This window comes from Molothrus aeneus, chromosome 3 (genome assembly GCF_037042795.1).
Source record: "Molothrus aeneus isolate 106 chromosome 3, BPBGC_Maene_1.0, whole genome shotgun sequence".
Classification (NCBI taxonomy): Eukaryota; Metazoa; Chordata; class Aves; order Passeriformes; family Icteridae; genus Molothrus; species Molothrus aeneus.
This window is the reverse complement of record NC_089648.1, coordinates 12,796,152-12,811,962: the sequence shown is the minus strand read 5'-3', so window position 1 is coordinate 12,811,962 and position 15,811 is coordinate 12,796,152. Positions and strand designations below refer to the sequence as shown.

The 15,811-nt window shown below is 46.0% G+C and overlaps 2 protein-coding genes across 3 annotated transcripts in view; one reads left to right on the top strand and one right to left on the bottom strand.

Moving 5' to 3' along the window:
- The first annotated feature begins 257 nt into the window (after nt 1-257).
- MSH6 (mutS homolog 6) lies at nt 258-14,465 on the top strand. Its single transcript, XM_066546292.1, has 10 exons — nt 258-350; nt 1,865-2,067; nt 4,520-4,692; nt 5,852-8,396; nt 9,708-9,973; nt 10,528-10,645; nt 12,811-12,900; nt 13,435-13,589; nt 13,754-13,953; nt 14,309-14,465. Exons 2-10 carry the CDS (start codon nt 1,908-1,910, stop codon nt 14,388-14,390), a joined length of 3,789 nt encoding a protein of 1,262 aa, XP_066402389.1. The 5' UTR covers nt 258-350; nt 1,865-1,907; the 3' UTR covers nt 14,391-14,465.
- The window catches only part of FBXO11 (F-box protein 11), a 70,732-nt gene continuing 69,352 nt past the window's right edge, over nt 14,432-15,811 (bottom strand). For both annotated transcript variants that reach the window (XM_066546293.1, XM_066546294.1), the window contains exon 23: nt 14,432-15,767. In XM_066546293.1, the coding sequence (XP_066402390.1) occupies nt 15,638-15,767 (130 nt within the window). In that variant the 3' untranslated portion in view covers nt 14,432-15,637. The remainder of the gene's footprint in view (nt 15,768-15,811) is intronic.

Below are 15,811 nucleotides of genomic sequence, written 5' to 3'. Positions count from 1 at the left end.
CTCAGCGCTTCCCGCCAAAGCTGCGGGCGGGGCGGGGCCGGGGCCGGGGCGGGGCCGGGCGCGCGGGTTTGGCGCGCAGGGCGGCCCGCGCTTCCCGCCGCGGCCATGTCTCGGCAGAGCACCCTGCTCCGCTTCTTCTCCAAGGCGGCCCCGCCGGCCGCCAGCGAGCCCCGCAGCGAGCCCCGCAGCGAGCCCCGCAGCGAGCCCCGCCGCGCCTCGGGGGAGCGGAACGGCCTCCAGGCCGCCGGCAGCCCCCCGGGCGGCGCGGGCCGAGCGGCGGCGCGGCGCGGCGAGAACGGCGAGAAGGGCGCGGGGGGCGGCGCGGCCGCCAAGGCCCCCAAGGCCGCCAGGTACCGGCGGGGACGCGGAAGGACAAGGCGGGAAGGGGAGGCGGGACGGAGCTGCAGGCGCCGGCGGTCTGAGCGGGACCCTTGGGGTATCCGTGTGTCGCTGTCGCTCCGTGGCTGGCGCGGTCCTCGCCATTCCCTGGATGCGGTGCCCGGCCGGGCCCGCGGGCTGGCCCGCAGCGGCCTGGGCTCCCGGCGGGACAGTGGGACACCTGCGGGGACGGGTTGTGCTGCTTGGAACTAGTGCCGCGCTCGTGTTTTAAATTTGCTTTCCGTGCTGTGTCACAGAGGGACACAGTGGGTCAGGCTGGAGGGGAGCACAGTGGGGCATCTGGCCCAACCTCCCCGCTCGAGCAGGGTTATCCCGCTCGAGTGGGGTTATCCCAGAGCACATGGCACAGGGCTGTGTTCAGTTTTGAGTACCTCCAGGGAGGGAGGCTCCACCTCTCTGGCCAATCAGTTCCAGGGCGCAGTCACACACGCAGTCAAGAAGTTCTTCCTTGTGGTCTGGTGGAATTTTGTGCCCTTTGTCTTTTGTCCTAATGCTTGGTATTGCCAAGGAAAGCCTGGCTCCATCTTCTTGGCAACCCCTTATTTAGGTATTTATACATACCGATGAAATCCCCTCTCAGTCATCTCTCCTCAGGGCTGAACAGGCCCAGCTCCCTCATCCTTTCCTCTTAAGAGAGATGCTCCTTTCCCATAGTCATCGTTGTTGCCCTCTGCTGGACCCGCTCCAGGAGCTCCTTTTCTCTCTTGTGCTGAACGCCACGATGGCAAGTGTCCCATCTGTCAGCACACTGAGTGTCACTGGTGGCTGGGCCACAGCCTGCAGGAGTGTCCCAGCCATCATCTGTGGAAGTGTGGCAGTGGCTGGGGTGAAATCTGTGGGAAGGAGGAGAGAGCAAATAAAAGCTGCACCAGGTGCTTTGCAGTGCAGGTAGAGTTTTTTTATTTATTCATTTTTTTGTAGCCTGAGGGTTTTTAAAGTCTTACTCTTTTCTTTAGGTGCCTGGTTGAAAATTAGTTTCTACAGGAAAAGGGCATGTAGTGACAGGGTGAGAGGAAATGGCTTCAGACTGCAAGAGAGTAGGCCTAATTAGATATTATGAAGGAATTCCTCACTGTGAGGTTGGTGAGGCACTGGCACAGGTTGCCCAGAGAAGGATGTGGGTGCTCCACCCCTGGAAGTGTTCAAGGCCAGGCTGGATGGGGCTCTGAACAACCTGGTCTGGTGGGATGTGTCCCTGTGCATGGCAGGGGGCTGGGACCAGGTGCCCTTTAGGGTCCCTTTGAACCCAAACTGTTCTGTGATAAAGCTCTGTCTCTGTGGGAATCCAGCAAAACTTGGAGGGGCACCTAAAAAGAATTTAGGAGAAGAGTTGGTGGTGGTATGGAAGAACTGTGTAATCCAGGTTGGAGGGTAGAATGCTCAGCAGCAGTGTGCAGTGACATCTATGAAGAGAGCTGTTCCAGATGTTTGCGTTCCTTAAATGACACGTTTGTTGTCTCTGCAGTGTCTCCTGTGAATATTCTCCTGGGGACCTGGTGTGGGCCAAGATGGAAGGCTATCCCTGGTGGCCATGTCTGATATACAACCACCCCACTGAAAGGACAATAGTCAGAGGGAAAGGAAAATCCACTCGTGTCCACGTGCAGTTCTTTGATGACAGCCCTACGAGGGGCTGGATCAGTGTTAAATACCTGAAGCCATACAAAGGTAAGAGATAGAAACAAAACTGTTTGAAATGGAAATATGCCACTTGTTTTGGAATTACAGGCTTGGAATATAGGGTATATGATTCTCCATAGAGAAAGAACAGCAAAACCAAGAGTAGAATTGAGCATGTTTTGTGCTTTGTAAGTGACAGGTTTTTGAGGGTTACATGTATATTTGTATTTTTACAATTCTTGAAACATAAAACACTAAGCCCTTTTGTTTAATGGATTAGAACAACTAATTAAACAAACTTAAAGCTTGCTAATGTTTGGAGATATTTCCTTTACTTCAGTATAAAAATGATGTAAAGGTAAACACAGTATTTCCACTTTTAGCCCTGAAATCCCTAAAGTATTAGGAATGTCAGACCAGTTTTTAAGCAGCTGTATTATGTCCAGAATTAAAAGTCCAGGCCCAGGATATGGGGTAAATAAAATTATTTCTGCTGCAGTGTTTCTTCTCAGCAGTGCAGCATTTCTGTAAATAAAATATATTACTTGAGAATTGAGTGTTGGTGAGGGCAGTGCTTGTAGTTACAGATCAGAGTTGGTGTTTGTGATACTGAAGAAATGACATGGCTAACTAGTGAAAATCAAATGTAAAAATGAGTTAACATTTTGCATAATAAATCTCACCATTTTAACAAACATAATCTGTTTTCCCCTATTTTTCATAATTTTACTGTTGCTGAAAACTGAATCATTGGCTGTAAACTGTCTTGTTAGTCAAATACTTCATATGTACTACAGTATTTCTGATGCCCTGTAGGATTTGCTTGTGTCACTGAAAAAAAAAACCGTCACTGAATTTAAATAGTTTCTCCCTTTATACAGTCAGAGTTCCATCTCGTGATCATGTAGCCACATTTTTGTCTCCTCTATACTTCAGTGTGCTGCACTTCAGCCATGGTTTTAAATTAAAATGGTAATGTTATTGCCATGAGTGTTAGCATAATTTATTGCAAGTAAATTGGTCCATGGTTATATGTGTCTTTCCCCAAAGTATTTGAAAACAATCAAAATATTTTGAGAGCTTGTAGTTGCACAAAGAAGCAACTACAGGTATGGGGAATTAATCAATTTGCCAAAAGAAAATGGCCAAAATGAAGTTTAAGCACAGATACACAGATCTATCACAGGAAAAGTGTTGAATGCAGAACAGATTAAAAACATTCAAAATACCTGTTTGCTTTAAATTCAAACAAAAAGCATTTTTATATACAAAGGAAAAGTGTTAGAGTCTTTGGGTAAGAAAATGGGTAAGTTTCTTGGGTTGTGTTATTTTTTGTACCTGACAAAAGTAAGTGCAGACAACACAGGGCCAGACCTGTAACAGGTGGGCAGGAGGAAGTGGAGGTGCACAGCAGTTGGTTAAGTGAATATGCAGGTGTTGCACCCTTAAATTTGCAGCTCAATTGTATGAGAAGATTTTTCTTCTGACGTTGTTCAGTCACATTTAATATTAATGCAAAATATTTTTAGACTGCCTCATTGCATTTGGAAAGCCGAAAGGGGGATCTGGATTGTTAATGTGTTGCCTTTGCGCTGTCGAAGCAGCTACTTGTAACTCCCTGCTTTGCTACTGCAAACTGGGAGTTGATTGAGAGTCAGAGTTTTGTTTGAGTTGTTTCTGGGGTGTTTGGCCTCCTCCAGGTCCGCTGCCTTTGTGTGCCACTGGTTTAGAGCTGAAGCTGCAGTCAGTAGTGCTGGATGATGGGGTTACAAGAGTGGGGAAAAGGACCTGAAATCGGTCTGTAGAGTGGTTGGCTTTGGGTTTGTGTGTGTGCAGGTGGTGGCAGGAGGGGCTGTGCAGGAGGAGGAGGAGGGAATGCCGCAGTTATTAATAGCAGGCTTTGTTCACTGCCCTGCAGCGGCAGCCTGGGTGCCCAGCGTGATTGGCCATCAGCTAATCTGGCTAATGGGCTGGGCTGGGTGCCTGGCTGCACTCAGAGCACCACTTTGGAGGCCAGCAGAGCTTTCAGGTCTGTGCCATAGGTGGCCTGTGCCTAGAAAGTGAAGATAACTCTGGCTGAACCTACCTGTCACTGCTAAAACAGCCCTGTGGTCTGTCAGTCTGTCTGCTGCTCTGCCAGTGTTAAATTCAGTGCTAACTACAGTGAGAGTGAGTCAGAGCTGAGCCCAGGAGTGCTCACGTGTGCTAATGAGTTACAGAAATAGAAGCAATTCTTCAAGTGTTCATGGAGGTAGGCATTTCATTTGTGAATGGGTGTACTTTCCCCGGGGGTAGTTCATCAGGATGAAGGAGTGATAGATTGCTGTATTTAAGATGTGGTGAGAATGAGTGGTAGCAGCTAAAAAACAGGAGTTTAGTTATCTGAATATGAATGCTAGTTGTCTGAATGCATTTAAAAGTGAACTATGATCACTAGACTTAACAAATGTTAAGTCTAGCATTTAGCATTTGTTCTTAACAAATCTGTGTTTTTTTACAGGTTCATCAGACAAGGAGACGATGAAGGGAGGTATGTTTTACAGCACAAAACCTGAAATTAAAAGAGCCATGGTGCTGGCAGATGATGCCATGAGCAAAGATAAAACCCAGAGGCTTGAACTGGCAGTATGCAATGAGCCTTCAGACACAGAGGAGGAAGAGGAAGAAATGGAGGTAAAATGTTTCTTAATTGCTGTCACTTGCAGAAATATTGCTAGAATTTAGAAGCTGTGACTTGGAGCTGAGCATGGAATATCCTGCAGTTCTCTGGTACAGTAATCACAGCTTATCTCCTCGTTAATCTTGCACACATATGTATCCATTTGTCTTTTTTGTACTGCTTCTGTGTTGTCAGGTCATATGCTGGTCTCTCATCTTTTCTAGTTGGAAAGACAAGTCTCTTTGGTGTTCTGTATGGTAAGGACTGACCTCAGAATCTACTCAACTTCTCTGACTGTCTTCACTCATCACTCCCTGGTGACCTACTTTTTCACCCAGAAATGCTTTTTTCTGATGCATCATTTTATCCTCTCTATCTGCTATTCATAGTCCCAAGTTGCCCTAAGTTTGATCTGGAGTTTTAGTGTGTCTTAATATATGAATTTATACCTTTTTGACTGTTCATCTAAGGCATTAAATTGCATTTTTGGAGCCCACCCTCATCTTGTGGAGTAGCACTAAAATACCAGTTCTTGCACTGTTAACAGCAGTCTTGGTGGAGTAACTAAAAAGTGATGTTTTACTGTATTGTATTCATGTTGTGTTGATTCAGCTATTATTTCAGAAGCACCATATGCCTTGGAATAGATTTTTTTGGAGAGGAATGGTATGAGGACACTGTCAGTGGGATGGTGGCTTCCCTTAGCTCATAATATTCAGTCTCCAGTGTGACAGTGCCCTGAGGGACAGGTGCCACTCCAGGCATTGTGTTATGTGCAGTGGCACTTTGTACTCACTACAGTCCCTCCACTGCTGGTTTTCCATTAAAGTTTGAAGCTGAAAAGGCAAATTATGGAGTTGCTTCCCTTTCTCCTACATGTGCCATATTCTTTTTTGTGTAGTTTAAATGCTTTGTTCATCAGCATCTCATATGCACAGTAATGAATGAGTCTTTAAAGAATAGAAATAAGAGTGATTATGCTACTGGCCAGTAGAAGTTACTTGTCCAGAAAAAAACCTGGGTTCTGTTAAGATACTTGGAATTGGCTGTGGCTCTGCTATCTCTTGCTTGAAGCATCATAGGTACTGTGTTGTTGCACATTTTTGCACTTCTTTATGCAGCAGTATCTTTGTAGCCAGAATTATCTACAGACAAAATAATTTATTTTTCCAGGAGATGAGTGAAAATGCATCAGGCAACAGTGAAGACTGTAATAGTGAGGAGGATGTGAAAAGCAATAAGCGAGTGATGAGCAGGGAAAGAGCTGTGAAAGCCAAGAGAAGGAGAGTGTTGGATTCTGACAGTGACCACGATGGCTCTGATGTGGAGTTCAAGCCTGATGGGAAAGAAGCAGCCAGCAGTGAGGAAGCCAGTAGTGGGGTGGATGAAAATGAGTCTTCTGACACAGAGACAGAAGCAGAGAGTGTTGCAGAAAGCCCCGTAAAAGTCCCTTCGAAACGAAAGAGAAGAGAGGTGAAAAAGCCTGCTAAAAGGAGTAGCCTGGGAAATGACTGTTCTGAAACACCCAAAAGAGCAGCAGCAGTCTCTTCAGAAGCCAAGTCTAAGCTGACATCCTTTGCAGCACCTGAAAGTTTTGAATCTCAAGCAAATGCTTGCAGTGGAGGCACTGGTGGCTTCTCGGTGTGGGAGCACGAAAAGCTGGACTGGCTGCAGGAAGGGAAGAGGAGGGATGCGCACAGGAGGCGTCAGGGTGACCCTGACTACGACCCCTGCACTCTGCACGTGCCCGAGGATTACCTCAACAAGTGCACGCCGGGCGTGCGGAGGTGGTGGCAGCTCAAAAGCCAGAACTTCGACGCCGTGATTTGCTACAAGGTGGGGAAGTTCTACGAGCTGTATCACATGGACGCAGTCACCGGCGTCAATGAGCTGGGCCTGATCTTCATGAAGGGCACCTGGGCCCACTCAGGCTTTCCAGAGACGGCGTTCGGCCGCTTCTCCGACGTCCTGGTGCAGAAGGGCTACAAGGTGGCGCGCGTGGAGCAGACGGAAACGCCCGAAATGATGGAAGCGCGCTGCAGGTCCGCGGGCCACTCCAGCAGGTTTGACAAGGTGGTGCGGCGGGAGATCTGCAGGATCATCACCAAGGGAACGCAGACCTACAGCGTCATGGACTGCGACCCCTCTGAGAACAACAGCAAGTTCCTGCTGAGCGTGAAGGAGAAGGAGGACGCGGCCGGGACGCGCCTCTACGGCGTCTGCTTCGTCGACACCTCCATGGGGAAGTTCCACGTCGGCCAGTTCCCGGACGACCGCCACTGCTCCAGGTTCAGGACTTTGGTAGCTCACTACACCCCTGTGCAGGTGCTGTTTGAGAAGGGGAACCTGTCTGTGGACACACAGAAGATTCTGAAGGGCTCGCTGGTTTCTTGCATTCAGGAAGGGCTGACCTCAGGTTCCCAGTTCTGGAATGCGTCTAAAACACTAAAAGTCCTTCTTGAGGAAGGATATTTCAAGGAGAAGCAGAATTCTGAAAATGGATGTTCTCTGCCCTCTGTAATCAAATCTCTGACTTCAGAGAGTGACTCCCTGGGATTAACTCCTGGTGAAAACAGTGAGTTAGCTTTGTCAGCTCTTGGGGGATGTGTCTTCTATCTCAAAAAATGTCTGATTGATCAGGAGCTGTTATCACAGGCAAACTTCGAGGAATATGTCCCTGTGGATATTGCTATTACAAAAACCATGAGTTCAAGTAGTTTGTTTGGCAGAACTGGCCAGCGGATGGTGCTGGATGGAGTCACCCTGATGAACTTGGAAGTCCTGCAGAATGGAACCAATGGAAGCACAGAAGGTACTTTGTTGGAAAGGATTGATTCTTGCTGTACACCATTCGGGAAGCGACTCCTGAAGCAGTGGCTCTGCGCTCCACTTTGTAATCCTAAATCGATCAATGATCGTTTGGATGCTGTCGAGGACCTCCTGGCAGTGCCAGATAAAATGTCTGAAGTCACTGAGTACCTCAAGAAACTGCCTGACCTTGAAAGACTGCTCAGCAAAATTCACAGCATTGGGTCACCACTCAAAAGTCAGAACCATCCTGACAGCAGGGCCATCTTCTATGAAGAACTCAAATACAGCAAGAAAAAAATTGCTGACTTTCTGTCTACCCTGGAGGGATTCAAAATAATGAATGAAATTGTTGAATTCATGGAGGAGTTTGCCAGTGACTTCAAATCCAGAGTCCTGAGGCAGCTGGTCACCCGCAAAGCCAAAAATCCCGATGGCCGCTTCCCAGACCTGAGTGCAGAGCTCACCAGGTGGGACACTGCCTTTGATCACAACCAGGCTCGGAAGACAGGAGTGATTACCCCCAAGCTGGGCTTCGACCCCGATTATGATGGAGCACTGGAGGATATCCGAGCTCTCGAGGAGGACCTTCGGAAGTACCTGGATAAGCAGCGCAAGCTGCTTGGGTCCAAATCCGTGCAGTACTGGGGGACGGGCAAGAACCGGTACCAGATGGAGATCCCAGAAAGTGTCATCTCCCGTAACCTGCCCGAGGAGTACGAGCTGAGGTCCAGCAGGAAGGGCTACAAGCGCTACTGGACCAAGGAGATTGAGAAGATGCTGGCTGCCATGGTGAACGCCGAGGAGCGCCGCGACGCCGCCCTCAAGGACTGCATGAGGCGCCTCTTCTACAACTTCGACAAGAACAGCAAGGACTGGCAGACAGCTGTGGAGTGCATTGCTGTGCTGGGTAAGAGCTTTGCCTCCTTCTGACACTGTAAAACTACCCCTGTGCTGGTGAAGTCTGATCTGGGGAAGCTCATTGCCAGCTCTTGACTTGTGTTTGAAAGCTCTTGATTGTGGTAAGGGCTTTGATAATTAACAGTGATTCCCTGTTTCTGTCCTGTTGCTAAATGGCAGGAGAGTTGCTGGGCCTTGTGATGTTTGCAAGCTATTTCTTCATTCCGTTGCATGGTTGTAGATGTGCAGCCAAGTGTTTCTCCCAGTTCAGTGTAGCCTGGTGGGCCTCACTGCTTCCAGAGCCTTGTGTGTGGATTAGTAGCTTCTTATTAAATGGAGCTATAAAAATCTAACCTGCTGGTAAGCTTTTTTTCTATCTGAGCAGGATGCTTTCTGGCCATCCTTTAAAAATAAAAATGTTGTTGAGCCTTGAAGAAGGTAGTCTACTAAGAAGGCTTCCCCAAATCCTCCTTAAATTTGTGAGATAGAAGAATCTCTTGTATTCCCTTCTCAGGACTGGCATACTTCTGTCCTGTGGATTTTCTGCTAGGATGAGGCACTCTGGGATGTCTTTGTTCCAGGGAAAAATGAAAGCAGTCTCTGAATGCCACTAGAGCAGAAAAGGGAGGGCAGGCAGGCAGGGAGTGTTGGCTGGGAATGGATTTGCTGGGAGAGCTGGGAAGCAGTCACATCAGCCACACCACAGCTCAGGGCAAGTGCTGAATTGGTTCCCAGCAGAGAGGAATTCGGTGTCCAGGCTCAGCTGTAATGTGTGTACATAAAGCCTCTAAAATCATGAAGAGTCTCATTGTGTGGGTGATCAGCTTTTAGAACCTCAGGGCTCAGCTAACTGAGGGGTCTTGTGCTGCTGCTTCCTGCTGGACACACAGAGTTTTAATATTTATACAGTTTTCCTCTGGCAACTTTCAGGCAGAGTTGGGATTCTTCACAAAGTAATTCACTGTCACAGAAGCTGATTTCCTCCTTGTTCTAAATGAAAAACCAGTGCAATACATTATTGTTTTATACATGAACTTTTGAAATGAAATGATGTGGATTTTAAAGGCTTTTGAACTAAAATAACTATAGGGGAGCATTTTTATCATGACATCTATAGAAATCTGGAAGGAATGAGGAAAGACACTGTAAATATTCCCACCTTTTACTTGTTCTGGAGTCCTTCGTGGGTGTTTCCTTTATGAGGAAAATGGAATAAAATAGAAAAGTGTTTCTACAAAATTGCTGTTCAATGAGTAAATGAATTCCAGTGCATGAAGAAATTTGAAAGTGTAACTGACTGGAATTTCTCTTCATTTTCTAGATGTCTTGATGTCCCTTGCTCACTACAGTCAAGGTGGTGATGGACCTCTGTGCCGACCTGTAATCCTGCTGCCTACAGATAATGCTCCTCCCTTCCTGGAACTCAGAAATTCCCGCCATCCATGCATCACAAAAACTTTCTTTGGAGATGATTTTATTCCCAATGACATCGTGATAGGCATCAAGGATGAAGGCAGCAGCAGTGAGGCCTCCTGTGTTCTGGTAACTGGCCCCAACATGGGTGGCAAATCTACGCTCATGAGACAGGTGATTGTCATGTGTCCCAGGGTACCTGTGGGGTTTGGGTGAGGGAATTACAGGGCCTGGCTGTCATGGGTGTCACAGGAGGTCCCAGATGTGGCCTTCAGGGTGTGCAGCAATTGCACAGGCTGGTAGAAAGTGCTCATGTTCAGAGAGATTGTCTGCTTTAGTAGGGAGGGGTAAGTTTTAGTTGTCCTAGGAGAGTTGGTTGGGAAGAGGCAATAAGAGTACCGTTTATCTTTTTCAAGTGACTTACCCAGGACTTGGCATCAGCTGGCAAAAGATGCTTCTGCAGGTTGAACAAGCTGAAACTAGAGATCAGCAGGGAGGTCGCTTTATAAACACTGCTTGCTGTGATAATTTGTGTTTTGAAGGCTTTCAGAGTAGTTCAGTCCTGCCAGAGATGCTGCTGCTGCAGCCTGGAGCTGTTAAAGCAACGGGAAGCTTTTTGTACTCCAGTCCCTGTTTTAGGGGAAACACAGCTTCGTGCCCTCGCTCTGTGTGTGGAACTGAAGCTGCAAGCACCATTGCAAATGTGACTGTCCCTGTTTGCTGTGCAGGCTGGTCTCCTGGTGGTCATGGCCCAGCTGGGGTGCTACGTGCCCGCGGAATCCTGCAGGCTCACGCCCATCGACCGCGTGTTCACGCGGCTCGGCGCCTCCGACAGGATCATGGCCGGTGAGTGCCTCACACACAGCTAGCTGCACAGGGGGCACCAACTTTCTGCTCCTGCTTCCAGTGGCAAGCTGGAAAGGGAACAACAGTATCTTGCAGGGAGAGCTGTGCATTCTTTTCTTTTGTTGTTCAGAGTGGAGACAGGATTGTACTTAGGCTTTGTTTTTTCATGTGTGCGTCCGTTCGATTTTTGACAGATGCAGGGGATCACTTCCTAATGAATTTTAATATTAAAAGCCTAACTCCCAGCTGGATGCAAGTCTGAGGAATATCTTTTTTTAGAATTGATTATATTCTACTCTCACTGATACCTTTTTGTAAGTGTTCTGAAATAGAACAGTGATGTTGGGGCAGCTGTTGCACAGGAGTTCTTTGTACCTTCCTGCAAGGACTGCAGAAGTCCCTTGTTTCAATCAGAATACCTTATGTTTGAAATCTGATTTCTTCTGATGAGCAAGAGAGGCAGATGTCCTTCTTGGAAGTAGTAGTTGACAGTTCTTGGAGTATTTTGTTCCTTTAGTGGAGAGGAAGATACAAGTGGAGGATGACATGACAAGTGGAATGGTAAAGTCTGCCAGTGGTGATGGGCAAAGTGCCACTGGGCTAGAAAAATAAAATGATTGTTGTACTAAGAGTAGTATCACTGCTCATTAAGGAGGGCACAGGTTTTCTGTGATCTCTCTGCTGAAAAATGTGGGTCAGTGAATATGAAAGGAGTTAAGCCCACTGAACTTGTTGCACAGAAGGAATTTGGAAATGAATCATTCCAAGTTCTTAATTAAAAAAAATATTGACACTTCCCCAAATGAAGGCTCTTCTACTCAGCTAGAGAATGTTGTTAAGGCTTTCTTTGCCCAGCTTGTCTCCATTTTGTTTAATTTCAGTACAAGAAGAAATCAAAAGTGTGAACGAATACTTAAATGCTTATGGTAGAGATGAGAAGGGCCCTTCCTTCATGAGAGATGGTCTAGCATCTAGCATTTTCAATTTTTTTTCAGTTAACTGAGGACTTTACTTCTGATTTGACATTTCAATTGTGAGGGTAAGCACTGCAAAGAATGAGCTGTGAAATCTGTTCTTGATGCATTTGTTTGCACACTGTGTTAGACAGGAAAGCACTGAAAAGTTGTTCCACGGCAGTCACTTTGTAATGGATGTCAGCAGGACTTTTATGAAGTTAATTTTTTCAGTAATAAAATTTTAGGGCTTTATTTTCTGAAGAGAATAAATGGTTATTCTTAAATATTGTTGAAACCATTAAATCCTGGCAATTTCTTTAAATAAATGCAGAAAATCAGGATTGGTGGACACTGCTTTAATAATTAATGTTAGAAAACTTTCGTTAGAGCAAAGCAGTGCTCATGCAGCATGAGCACAGGAAATAAATGTTTGCCTTTAATGGTATAAATTGCTGCTACTTGTAATTATTTGTAATGATCTCCACAAAGAACAAGTAAATCCCGACTTTGTAAGTGTGGGTTTATCACGTGGAAGGGTGTGAATAATTGTGTACTTCTGCTCATAATCTGCTAAAACCAATTTCAGGTGTAAATTTCAGGCTTTGTATTATCTGGGTTGCTGAAACTCCCATGAGATGCTTGAGCCTTAGCAGCAGAATATTGCTTTTGTCATACTTCATTCAAGGAGAGAACATACAAATAAAGCCTTTATTATCCAAATAGTTCCCTCCTGACATCACAACCAAACCAGTAATTCCAGTCTCTTAGTCTTTGATTTTCTGCTTGCTTTTTTTTTTTTTTTTTTTTTCTGGAAAGCCACACACACCTTCAGCCTGTCCCTCTGCATTCAGAGCAAGAAAGGGACAAAAATTCTTCCCATTGTAGCCTTTGTGCCCCTCTTTTTGTCCGACTGTTACTTTTGACTGGTGCTATTAAAAGTAAGCAGGTGTGTTGGCCTGAAAACTTAATTAATTGTGCTTGTGCTTATTCCTGTATTCTAAAGGAACCGAGACCTGTGTTTTCTGGCAAAAGGGAAACTGCTGTTTTCATTCTGAAAAAACAGTGTCATGTTTTTGTTCATCTTCAGTTAGCTACTGAGTTTCACTTTAGCTTAACCAAGATTCTAGCGCAGATTAAATGAGGTTTTAGTTGTGGTTCTCAGATCTTTGACTTACTTTGTGGCGCTTTTTTTTGTCATTTCCTTTAAAGGTGAAAGTACCTTCTTTGTTGAATTGAGTGAGACTTCCAGCATTCTGCAGCATGCAACAGAGCATTCCCTTGTTCTCGTGGATGAACTGGGTAATTAGACCATTTTGTAATAGATGGAAGCTAAATCTGTGAGATGAAAGACTGGCTGCAAGGTTTTTGGGCTGTCTGAATGGCAGCCAAGTACACAGGGCCAGTTTCACCATAATGATGGTGGTGTTTAACTGGTGTGTCAGCCTCTCTAACATGAACACATCTTGGGTGCCCTGGGAACTCATCACCACCTCCCACTCCCGTCATTATTACCCTATTTCCAGCTGTGGTTTCCTGCTTTTGCTTTGCATAATTACTTGCAGCAAACCTCAGGGGAGCAGAAACATCTTTTTTCTGCAGTGCAGAAGAGGGTGATTGTTACGGGGCCAACACCCAGGTCACCTTCCCCTGCTGCTGGTGGCTCTCAGCCCTCACTGCTGTTAGTTTGTCTTGCACACAGCAGGGAGGGGAAGAAACAAACAGTACAAATGCCTTGCTGCATTGTCTGCAGGGTGTCTGTCTAGCAGCACGTGAGCTGTGGATTGACTTTTCTGTGCCCCTCGTGCTGCCACAGCTGTCCTGTTGTGTCCCCAGGCAGAGGCACGGCCACGTTTGACGGCACAGCCATAGCGAGCGCGGTGGTGGAGGAGCTGGCGCAGAGGATCCGGTGCCGGACGCTGTTCTCCACTCACTACCACTCCCTGGTGGAGGACCATTCCCACAGCAGGGCCGTGCGCCTGGGACACATGGTATGGCTGGGAGGATGGGCTTCTCCCTGCTGGGACTTCTCCTGCTTTTCTGTGCTCTTCTGCCCTGAGAAACGGCTGGTTTGGGAACAGGACATGGTGTCCCATGCCTTTCTTAGGCTGCAGGTCAATTTTGCAAACTCTAACTTGTGACTTGCTCTTCCTAGGCATGCATGGTTGAAAATGAGAGTGAGGATCCAAGCCGGGAAACCATTACGTTCCTGTACAAGTTCATTGAAGGAGCCTGCCCAAAGAGCTATGGCTTCAACGCTGCAAGACTTGCAGATATTCCAGAGGAAGTCATTCAGAAGGGGCACAGAAAAGCCAAAGAGTTTGAAAAAGCAACCGTCTCACTGAGAATATTTAGGTAAGGCCTAGGGTTTCTGTATCAAAGTTGCAAATGGCTTATAGGAACACATTTTAATATTTGGGCAGTGGCTTTTGCTCAGTCACAGCACGAGGGGCAGTTAGAACTACTTTTGTGAACATCAGATGTTCACAGGGAGGGAGGGAGGTACTATGGGAGGGCAGAGATGATGAGCAGTATTTTAAGCCTTGGTCACTGTGCCAGTCTGAATTTGCACACAGAGGTGCTTGGGGGGGTGTGCTGGCAGCCTTTACACCAGGCTCAACATCCATGTCTCCTAAAGCTATTGCAGGAATGGCAATCTCAAGCTCTGGCCCTCAGTGTCCCTGTCAGTAAAGGTGGTTGTTTCCCCCAGGTACCTGTGCCAGGTGGTGGATGGAGCAACCTGTGACACAAACGCGGTTCAGAAACTCACGGCGATGATCAACCGGCTTTAGGAACTCGCACGGCTTTCTCAAGAAGGTGGGAGCAGACAACATTATGATCTAATAAACTTTATTTTTTAAAAATGACCATTTTTCCATTGTCTTTCCTAGGAAATTAAACCCTTTAATTCATACCTACCCTCTACATAATGGTTATTGAGTACTCCACAATATATTAAGTCTAGATGTTATGGTACATGCATACACTTTCAGGCTGTTGATTACCCACTGTCACCAATACACATAAATGGAAAAAAGCTATGAAACTGTATAGGGCTGTATATATACTTGTCTCAGCTTCATTAGAGCAGGAAATTGCTGTGATTTCCAGCAGGTTATGTAAGTAATGTCCAGACTGTTCAAAAAAAACTATGAACAGAGTAAAAGTACAAGACTGTTTTGAGGAGACTTTCTACTGTGTACTTTAAAACATAGTAAAATTTCTTTCACAAAACTTAGTTACATGGGTACTTTGTTTTATAGTGCATTATAGTCTAGGAAGTCTCATTAAAACACTCGCTTTTCTTTATTTTGTTAGGGTGGTTTGAGTACAGACTATTGCTGGGGCAGGGGAGGAGATTATTCTAACTTCAGAGGACACCAGAAAAATTGCTGGATATAATTTAAGATTAGTGTTTTCTCTTTCATAGAAAGAACGTACATACTGGGACATGAGTACAGTTACAGCAAGTCTAGGTGTGCTAACAAAACAGGACACATTCAAGTACAATAAGATTTTTTGCTTGAAATTAGAAACAAACTACATGAGATTAAAGCATTAAAATCATATTTCTCAATCTGAATAAATGTTAAAAAATCAAAAGAAATGCAGAAGTGCTAGCTCACATTTTTACCATGTTACAAAAGCGATTGGTACCCATGTCCATAAAGGCAGCAACAAAGAATGCTGCTTGTCTACAGAAGTACTACTGCAAATTGGACTGCGTTTCAATGCTACTTGTAAAAACACCAGCTCTCAGAAGTTGGTATCTGTACAAAATTGCAGCTTATTTTTCTTCACTTCTGTCCCTTCAAAGTCTTTGTTTACACAGTAATGCTAAAACGCCCAGTTCTGTTATCCTGAGTCAACATATTGCCACTTTCTTTTTTGGTAGGTTGAGCTCCATAGTGTCAACACCTCACACATCCGCTTTAATACAGTCTCTTTCTGCAGAAATGGGCAAGTGTAACTTCCTCCAAAAAAAAAGTTTTAATAGTTATGATATTAGAATGGCAGGACTTTCTTTCTGAAAAGGAACTCAGTTGTGCTGCAATGTATTAGATTCTATAGGTGGAGCAGAGTCATATAGTGTATCTGTATCGTGTGTAGGCTCTCCGGCGAGCGTACAGGGATTGGACAGTGTTCCAGCACCACAGTCACAGAAAAACCTACAACACAGAGAGACAGCTCTTAGTGGCCATGCCCTCCTGCT